Below are 19,442 nucleotides of genomic sequence, written 5' to 3'. Positions count from 1 at the left end.
GTTTCTGAAGAGAAATTTATTAACATCGAGTATAGATTTAAGCGTCAGGAAGTCGTTTCTGAAAGTATTTGTATGGAAGTGAAACGTGGACGATAAATAGTTTAGACAAAAAGCGAATAGAAGCTTTCGAAATGTGGTGCTACAGAAGAATGCTGAAGATTAGATGCGTACATCACATAACTAATGACGAGGTATTGAATACAATTGGAGAGAAGAGAAATTTGTGGCACAACTTGACTGGGAGAAGGGATCGGTTGGTGGGGCATATTCTGAGGCATCAAGGGATCACCAATTTAGTATTGGAGGGCAGCGTAGAGGGTAAAAATCGTAGAGGGAGACCAAGAGATGAATATACTAAACAGATTCAGAAGGATGTAGGTTGCAGTAGCTATTGAATGAAGAAGCTTGCACAGGATAGAGTAGCATGGAGAGCTGCATCAAACCAGTCTCAGGACTGAAGACAACAACAACAACAACAACAACAACAACAACAACATTATTATTATCATATAAAATTCTGTGTGTGGTATCGATAGTAACGATGCCACATAGTTTCAAAGGTTGGCTCCACTACTAGACACACCGACGACAGCGCCCTCTAGCCGGTGCTGTCGAGGTCTACGAGCCTGGCGACTGCCTCAGCCGTTTCATCAGGTGCAGCCAGCCAGGACACGTGGCTTCAGCTTCGCACTTGATTCCACGTTATGTTATCTTATTGCTTGAGTAAAGGTGATTTAAATTCATACAGCAGTACCGACGTGTTTTACCTTTTCCTGATCCTACCCACGCGCCGCCTTCCAGGCGGAATACAAAACTGTGGATCATTTTCTAGTGCAAAGAATAAAAAAGATGCACTCTGACAATAATGGACCATGTATATGGAAAAGAAACCATCTTTTTTCGTATTTTATCCGTTATCACTCACTCTCTCTCTCTCTCTCTTGTCTTCGATTCGAGTAGTCGGACATCTTGGCGAGTGCTGTTGAATGTAAGCATTATTATACTTGTAATCAGATAATATATTAGTTTCATGCTATTATTAACTTTTACTTGTAAGAGGTAAGCCCTATCTCATGTCCGCTTCCTTTGAATATCAGTAATTCAAGTTATTTTCAGCGCAACAATTGCAGCCACCGCCGCCATTACGTGGCAATTTTAATTTATGAAATTAGCGGAAGCGGATTATTCGCACGTTTAAATTATAATACATATTTTTTCCACAGCAGCCAGCCGCTGAAACGGAAGACATAGCTTTAAGATTTTTATTTTCAGTTTAACATCCGAGATACAGAGCCACGACTCAGGGTACAATGCATCACGAAAGAAAACGGTAAGAAATTATTCTCTCGCGCGTGTGTGGGCAAACGCAAATAGTAATCAGAGATCTCATATTTGATCAAAAACGTTTAGCTGAGGCAAGAACCTAAAAAAGTTTATTTCAGTTTTCAACTTATATGTAGCGTGCTTACAATTATTAACGTGATTAATGATTTTGCTAAGGAATAACTTTCATTGAACAAACCGCCTTACAAAAAGCAATTTAATTCAAATCAAAGAATAAATCAAAATAAATTAATAACCAGAATAACAATTAATTTTGAGAAAAGCTCATCACGTAATAACGACATTCATATAAAAAGAACGAGAAAAATATATTATATTATCATAAATCACGCGAGACCTCTCAACCTGTGAAGTTTTATTACGTTTCCTTCTCCCTTTCTGGGCGCTTCATTTCCATTTCACTTTAGATTTTGTTAGGAACTGATTACAGCTCTGTAGTAATATCCTTGTCCGACGGCTGCTAGTCTTCGACCAGTGGTGCAAGACGACGCAGGAGGGATTCCATTACTTGTTCACGGAGTGCAGGTGCAGATGTGAAGGGATTACAATGTGTTCTCGAGTGGTTCTAGGCACTTCAGTCCGGAACCACGCGGCTGCTACGTCGCAGGTTCGAATCCTGCCACGGGCATGGATGTGTGTGCTGTCCTTAGGTTAGTTAGGTTTACGTAGTTAGTTTAGGGGACTGACGACCTCAGATGTTACGTCCCATAGTGCTTAGAGCCATTTGAGTCATTTTTACAATGTGTTCGGCGCACTACACGGCGTTGCTCCCTTGTGGTGGTAAGACGTGGTCGACGGGAACCTTCACGAGTATCCCTGCCACCCTTGAATATCTCGTCTATGTTAAAGTTACTTGAACTTCTTTAAAGTTGTACATTTTTGCAGTTGTATAGATATGTGGAAGGAATCATCGTGGCAGCCGGCCGAACTGTTTTAGGGTAGCACAGGTCCCTGACGACTTTTCCCAAACGGAAAATGACAAAGAACCCCTCGAGTGCGAGGTCACAAAAGGCCAATGATGTTTACAGCATTCGACGCCGCACGTGTACTCTACCATACAACCACAATGTTGGCTGCTAATGGCAACAGGGGACGGGAGTGGAGGTATCCAGTGATGAGCACAGCTTGAGGCTGTGGAGCGATATTGAACTGCTTAGTCGACGAGTAACTCACAAGAGTGCTACACTGCTATTGGTGTTGATACAAAGCAGAGGAATGGCAGCGACGAACGAGGCAAACATTGCGTTATATCTACGAGGTGCATTCAAGTTTTAAGGCCTCCGATTTTTTTTCTAATTAACTACCCACTCGAAATCGATGAAACTGGCGTTACTTCTCGACGTAATCGCCCTGCAGACGTACACATTTTTCACAACGCTGACGCCATGATTCCATGGCAGCGGCGAAGACTTCTTTAGGAGTCTGTTTTGACCACTGGAAAATCGCTGAGGCAATAGCAGCACGGCTGGTGAATGTGCGGCCACGGAGAGTGTCTTTCATTGTTGGAAAAAGCCAAAAGTCACTAAGAGCCAGGTCAGGTGAGTAGGGAGCATGAGGAATCACTTCAAAGTTATCACGAAGAAACTGTTGCGTAACGTTAGCTCGATGTGTCGGTGCGTTGTCTTGGTGAAACAGCACACGCGCAGACCTTTCCGGACGTTTTTGTTGCAGTGCAGGAAGGAATTTGTTCTTCAAAATATTTTCGTAGGATGCACCTGTTACCGTAGTGCCCTTTGGAACGCAATGGGTAAGGATTACGCCCTCGCTGTCCCAGAACATGGACATCATCATTTTTTCAGCACTGGCGGTTACCCGAAATTTTTTTGGTGGCGGTGAATCTGTGTGCTTCCATTGAGCTGACTGGCGCTTTGTTTCTGGATTGAAAAATGGCATCCACGTCTCATCCATTGTCACAACCGACGAAAAGAAAGTCCCATTCATGCTGTCGTTGCGCGTCAACATTGCTTGGCAACATGCCACACGGGCAGCCATGTGGTCGTCCGTCAGCATTCGTGGCACCCACCTGGATGACACTTTTCGCATTTTCAGGTCGTCATGCAGGATTGTGTGCACAGAACCCACAGAAATGCCAACTCTGGAGGCGATCTGTTCAACAGTCATTCGGCGATTCCCCAAAACAATTCTCTCCACTTTCTCGATCATGTCGTCAGACCGGCTTGTGGGAGCCCGAGGTTGTTTCGGTTTGTTGTCACACGATGTTCTGCCTTCATTAAACTGTCGCACCCACGAACACACTTTCGACACATCCATAACTCCATCACCACATGTCTCCTTCAACTGTCGATGAATTTCAATTGGTTTCACACCACGCAAATTTAGAAAACGAATGATTGCACGCTGTTCAAGTAAGGAAAACGTCGCCATTTTAAGTATTTAAAACAGTTCTCATTCTCGCCGCTGGCAGTAACATTCCATCTGCCGTACGTTGCTGCCATCTCTGGGACGTATTGACAATGAACACGGCCTCATTTTAAAACAATGCGCATGTTTCTATCTCTTTCCAGTCCGGAGAACAAAAATCGGAGGCCTTAGAACTTGAATGCACCTCGTACAACAACAGTTGCCGAAGTTGACATTTCGTCAGAAAGGAACCCAAGGAATTTCGGAAAGGGAGAAAGAAGTGGCAGATGAAATATTAGCGTTTCTACAAAATGAGTCAGTGGAATGTGTGGTGTCGTATACCCTCGACTATTCTGTCTCTATTGAAACGTAGTAACGGTAAATCGTTGTTTATGGAGCGCGTACTGAACATAATTAGGTACACGGAATATCGTCCGTAGCATAGTACAGAAAAAATCATGAACAGATTTCGAATAAGTCCGTGTCAATGTGATCTTGTAGTGCACAAGAAAAACAATCGATATTCAAGGGAGGACAAGGCGCACTTGTTACAAAAACTGTTGTTTGGGCGTTTCAAGGATACTCGATACAATTTACGGTTTGTGCATAGTGGTGACCTGCTATGTTATGCACATAAAATGGCGCGCGACATAGATTACAGTGATTTCAAGGGAATCAGTGGATGGTTCCGTAACTTCAAACAGCGCTACAGAATTGCACGACGTAAGATAACGAAATTTCAAACAAAGCATCAAACTGACGATGCACAGCAAACTGCGGAAACAGAACAAAATTTGTAGATGAGGTAAACAAGTTTCTCCTAACGTCCCGTAAGGAATTTGTTTTCAACTCCGACTAATCGGGATTTGAAGAGAAAATGCATGTGAAAAAAACTCTGGAAATTAGAGGTACCAAGTGAGTTGCATCAAGATCAACTAACATCAATGCCTTAACGAATTCGTATACAATTATGCCGACTGTTAATCTGGATGGTAAATTGGCTGGAAAGTTGTTTATTGTGCTGCGAGAAGCTGGAGGTGCTCTGCCCCCCTACGATTCTTTCTAGTGTGCGTGATCTCGCAAGGGAAGAAGAGAATATTTACAATCGCACCAAAAAGTATTGGCACACGTGCGTATTGATCGTTTCTGATTACAAACGTCGCAGCTTCCGGTACACGGCACATGTACGTGCTACCTCACATACCAGACATTACAATTCTGCCCACAGTGCCTACAATTAACAAAGAAATGCAGCGTTAAGGGCAAACATGTATCTCCTCTGCACACAAAAAGTACTGGCACAGAGCGTGGCTTCTTGGTCGGTATATTGCTGGGTTTTCAGGTACCGGAACGCCATCTGCTGACGCAGTAGACACTGCGTGTTGTTGACGGCCCAGTCGCTAGTATGTTGCTGTATTGCGCGATAGTGGTCAGCATGGGGCCGAAGAAGAACGAACATTCAGTGGCGTTGCGTGAGAGAGTGGTATTGCTCCATTCACAAGGGAGAAGCTATCGACAAATCGGAGAAGAGGTGTCTGTTACCTACACCACGGTACGAGCCATCATTCATAAATATAAAGAGACTGGAACAACAGTGAATATTGTCGTCCTGGACGTCCAAAAGTGCTTAGAACCCGAGAGCGTCGCCGTATCATCGCACTTGCTCGGAAGGAACCTGCTACAAGTTCAACAACTATTGCTGAGGTTGTTCAGACAACGTCCGACAAGACGGTTAGTGCTCAAACTATACGAAATGTGTTGAAAAGCCATACATATCGGAAATTAACCGGCAGAAAAGCCTGCAGTTTGCCAAGGACTACATCAGCAAGCCGATGGAGTTTTGGAACACTGTGATATTTAGCGACGAATCGAAGTTCAATGTGTTCGGATTTGATGCAAGAAAAAAAGTTTGGCGCCGTGGGGGCGGTATCATGGTCTGAGGCTGTATGGCGGCGTCCGGCGTTGGAAATCTAGCTGTTCAATGGATCATATAAGATACATCGACGTGTTGCGAGGTAATTTACACACTAGTGCACAGACATTGGGCCTTACTGGGGTGTTTCATTTCCAGCAAGACAACGACCCAAAACATACCGCCATGAAAACCCGGGAGTGGTTACTGTACAATGCCCCCAGTAGGGTTCTAACACCACCCTGAGTTGAACCCCTTTGAGAATCTGTGGGCTCATCTTAACACACAAGTCAGAAAAAGGCGTCTGTCCGGTAGAAACGACTTGGAGAAAGTGCTCCTGGAGGAATGGTCGAAAATTACCCCTGATATCACCCGGAATTTAATACAAAGCATTCCTAGGTGTTTTCGTGCCGTTATAGATGCTAAAGGGATCCACACTAGCTATTAGAAGGTAAACATCAATGAAGAAAACGAACGAATACACTGTCCTATTCATACGCGTGTAATACTTTTTTGGATGCAGAAGAGCGATGTTTATTTTCATAGCACTGTATGTTACTTCACGGACAGGTAACCTATGTAATGTAAGGTGGCACGTGTCTGGGTTCTGTTCTGAAATATACGTTTTGTTTAACCTACAACCACCAAAATGTAACTGTGCCAATCCTTTTTGGTGCGACTGTACATCACAGCAAGCAAGAGGAGGAAAATGGGTGTAAGACAACTACAACTGTGGTATGAGCACTGCTTTTGGCCAATAGCTGGTCAAAATAACTTGCTTTTGTTTGATTCTTGATCTGCGAATAAAAATCATGCTCCTTTAGAGCAAACTGTCCCTCGTGAAAAGTGAGTGACATTGCAGTTCATACCACCTGGAACCACTGTACAAATTCAGCCTCTGGATGTTTTTTTTTTCCCGTGCCTATAAAATATATCATCGCACTGTCTGTAGCTACGCCTATTTCGCGATAAGCTCCACGACAGACTGTTTCACATTCGGTTACATGCCATCACATTCCATCCGTTCTCATCAGCCCTCTACACCAATATGATTCTATGTTGATTCTTTGAGAGTGGAAACCTGGCTGAACGGCCTGCACGGTTTGCAATTCCTAAGGAGTTCGCCTTCGATCTTCATGGTGCGAAGGGGTTCGCGATGCAACTTAATGGTTTATTTTGAACATTTCTTGAATACCGACGACGTCCACTTTGTGAAGTGTAACACGTACCTCCCATAGAAGGTTGATCGCGGTACCTCTTGGACACTCATTTTCTGTCGCCCTGATGCACACGAGGAGTCACTAGCAGCTACCACTTTTCCTGTCATAATTGTTATCACATCACTTTCAAATGATCCTTGTATGCTGTATGTTAACCGGGGACCTAGAAACGACGGAGAGACTCCGTCACTGCCGAAGCCGCAGTGGTCCACAACCCCACGACGACCACCGCAGTCCACTTCACCCCTCCGCCGCCCCACACCGAACCCAGGGTTGTGCGGTTTGGCCTCCGGTGCCCCCCCCCCCCCCCCACCCACCCTCCCCAGGGAACGTCTCACACCAGACGAGTGTAACCCCAATGTTTTCGCGGTAGAGTAATGGTGATGTACGCGTACGTGGAGAACTTGTTTGCGCAGCAGTCACCGACATAGTGTAGCTGAGGCGGAATAAGGGCAACCAGCCCGCATTCGCCGAGGCAGATGGAAAACCGCCTAAAAACCATCCACAGAGTGGCCTGCTCACCGGACCTCTACACAAGTCCACCGGGCAGATTCGTGCCGGGGACCTGGCGCTCCTTCCCACTCCGGAAAGCCGTGCGTTAGACCGCTCGGTAACCGGGCGGGCAAATGATCCTTACTAAAGATTGAACTCGCACTCAAGAGGTTGCTTGTGAGCGCTGCGGGCCGTGGCACCCTCGAGAGAAGAGAGGGAGTGCTTACCGAGCGGCGCGCTGCAGCAGCAGGCGTCGTGCAGCAGCTTCTCGCTGCAGTAGCTGTACACGGAGGAGTCGCACAGAGGGCACCGCCGCCTGCCCTCCGCGCCGACAGGGCCTGAAATCAACATGCCAGCAACATTACCTCCAGCTCCGTACCAGATAACAACTGCAGTCTCACAAAATTGGAATTTGGAATAGATAAAGAATTTTCAACCAGTCTAAGGCCAATACCAATCTTTCGACATGAAGATGATCAGTATCGTCATGATCACAGATCGACAACTAAAGGGCTTATTTCAATAGTGGTACAAGTCCATTATCTTCACTTTTCTGCCTATAATGCTTCTGAAATTAATGATCCAAACAAACGGAAAGAAAAGTTCATCTCTAGCAAGAAGCCATATGCTTGAATATTTCTAGTATCTCAACTGCAGATTTTTCAGTGTTCATTTAACTTTAGGATTCTGTATCTCAAAATCAAGAAAAATGGACTTGTACCACTATTGAAATAAGCCCTTCAATTGTTCTAAAGCGCGTTCATTTCAAAATAAGTCTTTATCACTGTGAGTATCCGCATGTTGCAATCCACATCCCTGAATCTCTAAGAGATAAACGGTTCAAATGGCTCTGAGCACTATGGGACTTAACATCGGAGGTCATCAGTCCCTTAGACTTAAAACTACTTAAACCTAACTAACCTAAGGACATCACACATATCCATGCCCGAGGCAGGATTCGAACCTGCGACCGTAGAAGTCGCGCGGTTCCGGACTGAAGCGCCTAGAACCGCTCGGCCACCGTGGCCGGCTCTAAGAGATACAGCTCGCATGTTAACTTCGTATGTTCGACGATCACTACGGAGGTTTTGGTGGCATAGTGTTCAAGCTGTCAATTTGACTAAATACGTAGGAATTACAACTATCAGCAACTTTAATTGGAAAGGCCACATAAATAACATTGTGGGGAAGGCGAAACAAAGACTGCGCTTTCCTGGTAGAACACTTAAAAGATGCGACAAACCCACTAAAAAGACAGCCTACATTACACTTCTCCGTCCTCTGCTCGAATATTGCTGCGTGGTGTGGGATCCCTACCAGGTAGGATTGACTGAAGACATCGAAAAAGTGCAAAGAAGGGCAGCTCGTTTCCTGTTATCGCCCAATAGGGGTGAGAGTGTCACTGATATGATACCCGAGTTGGGGTGGTAGTCACTGAAACAAAGGCGGTTTTCTTTGCGGCGAGATCTATTTACGAAATTTCAGTCAACAACTTTCTCTTCCGAATGCGAAAATATTTTGTTGGCACCCACTTACGTAGGGAGAAATGATCATCATAATAAAATAAGAGAAATCAGAGCTCGAACGGAAAGATTTAGGTGTTCCTTTTTCCCACGCGCCATTCAAGAGTGGAATGGTAGGGAAGTAGTATCAAAAAGGTTCGATGAACCCTCTGCTAGGCACTTAAGTGTGAATTGCAGAGTAACGATGTAGATGTAGAAGTTTATCGTGAGTCTGTCCAATGCAAAGTCCCAAGCTACTGTAAAAAAGCGCAGGTGACTTCTATGAATAAGAAGAGCAACAGAACGGACCCGAAAAGTTACAGACCAATGTCTGTAATATTGGTTTGCTGCAGAATCCTTGAACGTATTCTCAGTTCGAATATAATTTTCTTGAGACCGAGAAGCTCAAGTCCACGAATCTGTTCGGTTTTAGAAAGCATCGCTCGCGTGAAACTCAGCTTGCCTTTTCTCACTTGATATACAGCGAACTATGGATGAAGGGCAGTAGGCAGATTGCATATTTCTAGATTTATGGAAAGGGTTGCAGGCTGTTAACGAAGGCACGAGCATATGGAATAGTTTCACAGATCTGTGAATGGCTCGAAGACTTCTTAAGTAATAGAACCCAGTATGTTGTCTTCGACGGCGAGTGTTCATCAGAGACAAAGGTGCCGTCGGGAGTGCCCCAGCGACGTGTGATACGATCGCTGTTATGCTCTATATACTTCAATGATTTGGCGGACGGGTTGGGCAGTGATCAGCGGTTGTTTCCTGATAATGCTGTGGTGTGGGGTAAGGTGTCGAAGTTGAGTGACTATAGGAGGATACAAAATGATTTAGACAAGATCTCTGGTTGGTATGACGAATGGCAGCTAGATCTAAATGTAGAAAAATATAAGCTTATGCTGATGAGTAGAAAAACAAACACGTAGTATTCATATACAGCATTAACAGTGTCCTGCTTGACACAGTCACGTCATTTAAATGCAATAAGCTATATGAAATGGAACGAGCATCTGAGGAATGTGGTAGGAAAGGCGAATGGTCGGCTTCGGTTTACTGGGAGAATTCTAGTAAAGTGTGATTCTTCTGTAAAGGAGACCGCATATAAAACGCTGGTGCGACCTTTCTTGCGTATTGTTCGAGTGTTTGGGATGCGTAACAGGTCGCATTAAAGGAATACATCGAAGCATTTCAGAGGCGGGCTGCTAGATTTGTTACTGGTAGATTTCAACAACACACAAGTGTTACGGAGATGCTTCGAGAACTCAAGTGGGGATACCTGGAGGGAAGGCGACGTTCTTTTCTAGGAACATTATTGAGAAAATTTAGAGAATTGGCATCTGAAGCTGACTGCCGAACCATCCTGTTAACTCCAACGTGCATTGCGCGTAAGGGCCACGAAGATAAGATACGAGAAATTAGAGCTCATACGGAGGCATATGGCAGTCGTTTTTCCCTCGTTCTATTTGCGAGTGGAACGGGAAAGGAGATGACTAGTAGTGGTACAGGTACCCTCCGCCACGCGCCGTTAAGGTGGACTGCGCAGTTTCGATGTAGATATAGTTGGTGTGTCTGTTTCATCACTGCTCTTTTTTTCCAGGAGTCTAGTCTGCTTGTAGTCGTGCCAGGTGTTGGATGTAGATAGTTGCGGATTGTACACAGATGGAAACAGAATACACTGCGAAACGCAGCACGTCAGATTGGCCGAGCGGTCTAAGGCGCCAGATTTCTGTCCGCAGCTCGTGGTCGTGCGGTAGCGTTCTCGCTTCCCACGCCCGGGTTCCCGGGTTCGATTCCCGGCGGGGTCAGGGATTTTCTCCGCCTCGTGATGACTGGGTGTTGTGTGCTGTCCTTAGGTTAGTTAGGTTTAAGTAGTTCTAAGTTCTAGGGGACTGATGACCATAGATGTTCAGTCCCATAGTGCTCAGAGCCGCGAAACGCAATTAAAGGGTCACCTTTCGAAACACCGTAGCTGTCTCCCTCTGCGACACATAAGTTTGAAATTTGGTCAAAGCTGCCAACGACCTTCCTCTGCAGTGGTGTGAAAGTAGCACATACGAGGTATAAGCCATCGAATTGCACCACTATACTGCCCAACGCCACAATAGACGTGCCCAAGTTGGGGAGGTCGTCACAATCCCTATTGGCTACAACGTCGTCTACGCTCAAGATCCTAGAGTCTAGCATCACAACTTCCTCTGGTTTCGGCCCTTGAGGAAGAATGGGCTATTTCTTCGCAGACATTCATACACCTCACCGGAAGTGTCCCCAACAGAGTGCAAGCCATTTTGAAGGAGAAATGTGGACACACCATGTATTAATGTCAACCATCAGGTGTCCGGATACTTTTGAACAGAAAGTGTACTATAGGAGTGAGCTGTTGTATCTGCTCACATGAACCGACTGAACTTGCTTGGTACGAGATGAAACTGTTGGCAGGAACGCTGCTCACACACTGGAGTACTACAGGAGGCCCGCCGTCCAAGACTTGAACAGCAACTTACCATCACGCTGTGGACAGCGTGCCAACAAACGTCCCAGCATAAAATAATGTATGGGACTGAATTGGATGTTACCTAGCGGCAGATTTTGGTTTCCAAAAAATCTGCATGTGTGAACAGGCTGCCTCTATATTTGTTGTTACCATATAATTTTGTTTTTATTTCATAGTAAAGTTATTTTTATAAGGCTTATTCTTTCACTGCGTGCTTCCTTTGTATTAATACTCACATACGTTCGCAAATATGCAGCTGATTCAAAACTATTTTCAACTTCTTATTTTTCCAAGATGTTAAATCATCTGCATCTGCATCTATATGGATACTTTGCAAATCACATTTAAGTGCCTGGCAGAGGGTTCACCGAACCACCTTCACAATTCTCTATTATTCCAATTTCGTATAGCGCGCGGAAAGAATGAACACATATATCTTTCCGTACGAGCTCTGATTTCCGTTATTTTATCTTGGTGATAGTTGCTCCCTATGTAAGTCGGTGTCAACAAAATATTTTCGCGTTCGGAGGAGAAAGTTAGTGATTGGAATTTCGTGAGAAGATTCCGTCGCATCGAAAAACTCCTTCCTTTTAATGATTTCCATCCCAAATCCTGTGACACTCTCTCCCACATTTCGCGATAATACAAAACGTTCTGTCTTTCTTTGAACTTTTTCGATGTACTCCGTCAGTCCTATCTGGTAAGGATTCCACACCGCGCAGCAGTATTCTAAAAGAGGACGGACAAGCGTAGTGTAGGCAGGCTCCTTAGTAGGTCTGTTACATTTTCTAAGTGTCCTGCCAATAAAACGCAGTCTTTAGTTAGCCTTCCCCACAACATTTTCTATGTGTTCCTTCAAATTTAAGTTGTTCGTTATTGTAATACCTAAGTATTAAGTTGAATTTACGACTTTTAGATTAGATTGATTTATCGTGTAACCGAAGTTTAACAAGTTCCTTTTAGCACTCATGTGGATGACCTCACACTTTGTTATTTAAGGTCAACTGCCACTTTTCGCACAATTCCGATATTTCTTCTAAATCATTTTGCAGTTTGTTTTGATCTTCTGATGACTTTATTAGTTGATAAACGACAGCGTCATCTGCAAACAACCGAAGACGGCTGCTCAAATTGTCTCCCAAATCGTTGATATAGATGATGAACAGCAAAGTGCCTATAACACTACCTTGGGGAGCGCCAGAAATCACTTCTGTTTTTACTCGATGACTTTCCATCAGTTACTACGAACTGTGACCTCTCTGACAGGAAATTACAAATCCAGTCACATAACTGAGACGATATTCCATAAGCACGCAATTTCACTACGAGCCGCTTGTGTGGTACAGTGTCAATGCCTTCTGGAAATCCATAAATGCGGAATCGATCTGAAAACCCTTGTCAATAGCACTCAGCACTAAATGTGAATAAAGAGCTAGTTGTGTTTCACAAGAACGATGTTTTCTAAACCAATGTTGGCTGTGTGTCAATAGACCGTTTTCTTCGAGGTAATTCATAATGTTCGAACACAATATATGTTATAAAATCCTGCTGCGTATCGACGTTAACGATACGGGCCTGTAATTTAGTGTATTACTCCTACTACCTTTCTTGAATATCGGTGTGATCTGTGCAACTTTCCAGTCTTTGGGTACGGATCTTTCGTCGAGCGAACGGTTGTATATGAATGTTAAGTATGGAGCTAATGCATCAGCATACTCCGAAAGGAACCTAATTGCTCTACAGTCTGGACAAGAAGACTTACTTTTATGAAGTGATTTAAGTTGCTTCACTACTCTGAGAATATTTACTTCTACGTTACTGGTGTTGGCAGCTGTTCTCGATTCGAATTCTGGAATATTTACCTCGTCTTCGGTTGTGAAGGCATTTCGGAAGGCTGTGTTTAGTAACTCTGCGTTGGCAGCACTGTCTTCGATAGTATCTCCATTGCTATCACGCAGAGAAGGCATTGATTGTTTCTTGCCGTTGACATACTTCACATCCGACCACAATCTCTTTGGATTTTCTGCCAGGTTTCGAGAGAAAGTTTTGTTGTTGAAACTGTTACATTTAAGTCCGCGCTAAATTTCGAGCTTATGTAAAAGATCTCCAATCTTGGGGATTTTGCGTCTGTTTAAATTCGGCATGTTTGTTTCGTTGTTACTGCAACAGTGTTGTAACCCGTTTTGTGTACAAAGGAGGATCAGCTCCGTCGTTTGTTAATTTATTTGGTATAAATCTCTCAACTGCTGCCGATACTATTTCTCTGAATTTAAGCCATATCTAGTCTACACCTATATTATTAATTTGGAATGAGTGGAGATTGTCTCTCGGGAAGGCGTCAAGTGAATTTTTATCTGCTTTTTTGAATAGGTATATTTTTCGCTAATTTTTCGAGGATTTGGGAATTACAATATTCAATCTCGCTACGACTTGTCCCTGAAATCGGTTTTGATGCTCGTTAATAACTCACGATTATTTGTTGCTAAGAAGTCGAGTGTGTTTTCACAACCGTTTACTATTCGCGTGGGCTCATGAACTAACTGTTCGAAATAATTTTCACAGAATGCGTTTAGCACAATTTCGGATGATATTTTATGTCTACCTCCGGAATTAAACATGTATTTTCGTCAGCATAGCGAGGGTAAATTAAAGTCACCACCAACTTTTATCAAAGTGAACAAACGAAGTAAGATAATGAAAAAATCACAGTTCGTGATTTCCTTTTCTGTGTTCGTGACTCGACGCCTGTATAAAAACCGCTGGTAGCAATATCCCGATTTTTACGAAACGCCACTCAAGGACTGCGCCTTAGTCCTGTTCCGACTGTCCCCTTCTGCTGCCTACGAGGTAGTATGAGGAGCGATCTATGATCATGGAACGTCTGATCAGTATGTCACCACTCCCTCCAGCCATTATTGCCAGTAAGTGAATCTTGATGGACCTGCTGCTTCTTCATCCAAACAGCTCTTCATCTGGCCTCACAAGACTGAGACCTCACTACGTCTGAAAAAATGTGTGAAGTATCGGAAATCGAACCCGGGTTCTTCCACGCTGACGGCAGAGACGCTAACGATTCGGCTCCGGAGGCGGCCAACCCGACTTTTATTTAGATGTAAATCAGTTCGAACACGTCGAAAATTCCGTACGAACATTTCCAACCATTAATTGACGTTCTGCACATTTAAGTGTTATGCAAAGTCATTTTACTTCTACCAAGGAAAACGAAAATTTTCCCGGTGCACAAGAGCGGTAGGCCACCCACAGTGCGGATCCTGCGGTTTGCAGCTTATCTGATGTGTGCGGACTGTTATGACATTCTTTTAATTTTAGCGCGCACCAGAGATAATTTTCCAAGGTGTCTTGTAAGCAGACTGAACTAGCCAGATGCCTCGCATGATATACAATTGCGGAGGATGTTCTCTGAAACCTTGACAAGCAAGAAACCTGTGTGAGCTGTTGCATCAACCTACTTAGATGAGCTACTTAGATGAGCTACTTCGTGCATCACAATCGGCAAAATTTTCCAGTGAAAAAATACTATACACCTTTCACAGTTTTTAACTAACTTGAAGAGCCACCGACAAATAACTACAAAATACTTCAGAATTTCTAGGGGCGTAGACTTTTCTACCAGCTTTCTTGGCAGCCATGCCCCTTAGAAGAAACCTTCATTAAATACATCACGTTCTACAGGGAGAGGTTAAAACTTGGTGCCAGCAAATATCGTACTTCTTTCGACCATCAACAAGCGAGACGTCAAGCTTAATGGTATTTCAGTGGATCACCATCAGTAGTGAGCGCTCGTCTACCGAGAGACATTTAAGAGAAATCCTTGATGTAATTCAGGACAGGGATGGACATTGTGTTCTTCACCACATCAGAGGAAAAACTACTGGTTGAATACAATGCGAAACTAAAAATGACCATCGTAGAAGTGATCTGCGAAGGCAGTACCTTATTCGCCAGGGAGTGCAATAGTTGCGATTTAATGTTAATCTGAACGAGTGATATTTCTCGTAGCGATCGTCGGTGAACGCTTTGTGTTGCCTCTGATGCATTTCGCTTGCCTTTTTTTAAGATCGTCATTATTTCACAAATCATTCAGGAAACTCGAAAATGGGTATTTTCAGTGAAAGGGATAAGTGAAACTTCATACCTTGATTTGTTACGTTCGTATAGCTTAACGTGTGCTACTCCGTTCCCCGTGCTCGTCTAATGGAGACGGTCGGAGCAGAATTGCATTTGCTCACCTTTCCGTCAAGGCAACAATGGAGCACGAGTACCGTACGATCGGCATCAAGACATCGCAGACTGAAGTTAGGTATAAATCTTCTAACGAACAGAGAATTTCTTTGACTGCCGGTTGCGGAAGACGCACAGAAAACGGTAAGTCGCTGTAATGTCCTACCCAGTAGTGAAGACAGAGATAAGTGAAAATGGGCTTTGATAGGTCCGTCGTTTGGTATACCCATTTGAAATTTCGGAATGGGTTTTCGGAATGGTGAAATTAATAGGAGAGTAAATCTATTGAACTCAGCTAGTTCATTTCAGATTCGCATCTTTATGAAAACGAGCTGCCCACAGTATTATGACAAAATCACCTATGACATTCTATTCGAGGGCACCCCTCGTGTGCAATCTTCTGAAGCTGTGCAGTCAAACTCTTGACTGTCTGCGATCCACCAGGAATCCAGTGGGGTAAATTTGCACGATGAATTACTGTCAATAGGGTCTTACGCCTATGACGTACCTTTTATGATCGGCAAAGTTAATTACACAGAAAAGATCAAAGAACTGGTAATTTTTTATTTAAAAGCTTCAAACGCAAATTTAAAACCTCAGGTATCCAATCTCATGAATGTCGGTCAAGACGCAAAACCCATTATCAACGGAATTCAGTGCTGCGAAAAAATGCAAATATTAGGGATTTGAATTCAACAAGATTCGGCTAAAAGCTACCGCCAAAAGCTAGGAAAACTAGGAGCAATAAGAGTTTGACTGAAAAGCCACTCAGAGAAAGAACTGAAAACGCTACAGAGGGTAAAGTACAAACAATGTCGCACTGTCTAAAATGCGGTACTTGACATACGTTTTCCTAGCACCAACTTTAATATTATGAAAAATGGAAGTAACTTTAAAATGATTCGCGCAGAGATGGTAATATTTCAGATTCGACATAGGTCGTTTCAAATGGTTATGAAAAAGGGTTGTAAGATTATTAGGCCATTTTGCTTCGCAATAAGCTCTTTCATTGCAACATGGGTAAACCAAGTCTCACTAAATACGTAATAAGCGAACTCCAACTACGAACTAGAGATGCTCCAGTAAGCGTCGGCTACCTTAGCAACAAATTTCAACACTTCTGGACTGTGTCTGTTAACAGAATATGCATGTGATGCCCAAAGAATTACGAGGTGAAAGCCACTACAAAATCTAAAACGATCACAAACGTGTAAATTGGAAAAGAGTGGAAAAAAATTACACAATTCACAAATCCAATCCAAACGCGTGTTTACTATAAGTTAGGTGGTTCACCGGAAAATCACTACTAACAACAGTCTTCACAAGTACGTCTATGTCTTATCTCCGCGTAACCCTGACTATAGTTTCGAATACACAGTAGACCAAAGGCCTGTAAGTAGTGAAAAATGAAGTGTGTCGGTGAACTAAGGGAAGTGTGCCTATCATAACTAGAAAAATAGTGAATAAATGTACCCAAGAGGGTATATTACTAAGACATTTATTCCAAAAATGAAATGCAGTGCTTGCCATTTGCTACTAGCCAATTAGACGTACTCATCAAGGGAAAAAAAGAAATAAACACAGAGGATTATTGGGAGTATTTAATAACAGAGGAAAATAACTTAGTCCACCTCTGAGGTACAAAAGCCATTACAGGTTCAACTCCAACTTACTGCAGTCAGATAAGACTATATTTCACGGTAGAATGAGGCCCATATACAAAGACTTTAAACAGACAAGATGAGAAATGTTTCTTCACAAAAATAGTACAATAAAGAAATATGTTCATTTATTTATCAAAATTCACTTCATTAATGAACTCGAAATAAATATTTGAAAAAACAGAAATGATTTTCCCTTATGTTAACACGACGCTGGCAAAACACGGCAGCATAACCAAGAATACTGTTATTTCCATTAAGTGTGCTTCTTTTTATCGTCAGTAGTTACGGCATAGAGCTGCAAAAGAAGACGCACTTGGTGAGTGCAAAGTTGAGCTAGAAGGGTAGGATGGAGGCCAACCTTCCAGTTTGTGAATAGTAAATGTTCAAAATGTTCAAATGTGTGTGAAATCTTATGGGACAGCTAAGGTCATCAGTCCCTAAGCTTACACACTACTTAACCTAAATTATCCTAAGGACGAACACACATACCCATGCCCGAGGGAGGACTCGAACCTCCGCCGGGACCAGCCGCACAGTCCATGACTGCAGCGCCTGAGACCGCTCGGCTAATCCCGCGCGGCTTATCGTATTTCACAGGCTTTTTTCTTCCCTTAGGTTAACTGAGAATTGTGATGGCAGGAAGAGCATTTGGCAACAAAAATGAAAACTAAATAGATGCGAAATCATCAAATCAAGCGAACCACAGGGCAACAGTAGGAGAAATAGGAAGTTTCGACGCAGTCATCATACTGTTGGTCAAATTCTAGTGATAAATGTATCCCCAAAGTCAAGAATCGAACTGGTTACCACTGTAAGGACTCTAGGATACCTCTGGATCCTCGCCTTTGGAGGCGGAAAAATGTTAGCCTCCAGGAGCTATTATCGTTATAACTTTATTAGTTACTAATAAAATAATGTTTTTATACGCTAAGGCATGTAGCAAATTTTTAAATTTTTATCGCTAACATTAAGCACGGCTCAAGTGCGGAAGATGCTCTGCAGAAGGTATCTTGTCCTTCACTTCTCGTGATGACAACGATAACGTACGATGCCGCAACACTTGTTTGCTGTCAAGACACAGTCACTCAATGGTGTGTTCCACAACTCTTTGTTTTATTTAATGTTAATCCGAAGAATTTCAGAGCTCTAAACGCTCTCCAAAGACGATGACGAATTGTCAAGGGCGAAGCTGCTTCCGCCATCAGCCCCTTATATTGTTCACTCAGGATGTTACAAATGGAAGGCCTCCGTGGCTCGTTAGAGCTGACTGCGAGTGACCGTGGGACTGGAGGCACGCAAATCGCGCACCCATCTACAGGCAGCTACATTAATAACAGTCATTACAACAAAAGTTTATCGCTCAGGAGTTTTATCTCGCGCGTAACCTCTAAATGTAATATCGCTGCTGAAACAACCTTACCGCTGACCACCAGGAAGGCTGTTGCAAAATCAACGCTGCGAGTTTAATGAGTGTTAAGATTAATGTTGAAAAAGGAAAACAACTGGAGGTTAATTGAAGCTGTGAACGAGTAACCACTTGCCACCTTGCCGAGGTCGCAAAATCGTAATACACAATGTTGCATCGACGGAGGAGGCTTGAGAATGTCCCGACAGTGAAAGGAAATTCGTCCGCAGGAATTAATGAAGCAAAGTAAAAAATGGTTCAAATGGCTCTGAGAACTATGGGACTTAACATCTGAGGTCATCAGTCCCCTAGAACTTAGAACTACTTAAACATAACTAACCTAAGAACATTACACACATCCATGCCCGAGGCAGGATTCGAACCTGCGACCGTAGCGGTCGCGCGGCTCCAGACTGAAGCGCCTAGATCCGCTCGGCCAAAGCGGCCGGCTAAGCAAAGTAAGAGACTGGCGTCCGTCCACCGACATTCTGGTCATTAGAGGCCGAGTATTTCGAGTAGATTTCCCCACCATGTTATAGTTCTGGGTGGAGATTTTAATTTGCCGGATATAGACTGGGAGACTCAAACGTTCATAACGGGTGGCAGGGACAAAGAATCCAGTGAAATTTTTTAAAGTGCTTTATCTGAAAACTACCTTGAGCAGTTAAACAGAGAACCGACTCGTGGCGATAACATATTAGACCTTCTGGTGACAAACAGACCCGAACTATTTGAAAAAGTTAACGCAGAACAGGGAATCAGCGATCATAAAGCGGTTACGGCATCGATGATTTCAGCCGTAA

General features: G+C 43.5%; 1 protein-coding gene across 1 annotated transcript in view; it reads right to left on the bottom strand.

Annotated features, from left to right (window-relative positions):
* LOC126183716 (uncharacterized) overlaps window positions 1-19,442 on the bottom strand; it is a 94,722-nt gene that overhangs the window by 43,611 nt on the left and 31,669 nt on the right. The window contains exon 2 of the mRNA XM_049925903.1: window positions 7,557-7,667. Coding sequence (XP_049781860.1) covers window positions 7,557-7,667 — 111 coding nt within the window. The remainder of the gene's footprint in view (window positions 1-7,556; window positions 7,668-19,442) is intronic.

Source organism: Schistocerca cancellata, chromosome 4, assembly GCF_023864275.1.
Source record: "Schistocerca cancellata isolate TAMUIC-IGC-003103 chromosome 4, iqSchCanc2.1, whole genome shotgun sequence".
NCBI classification, from domain to species: domain Eukaryota; kingdom Metazoa; phylum Arthropoda; class Insecta; order Orthoptera; family Acrididae; genus Schistocerca; species Schistocerca cancellata.
Note: the sequence above shows the minus strand (reverse complement) of the source record. Positions and strands in the feature narration are given on the sequence as shown.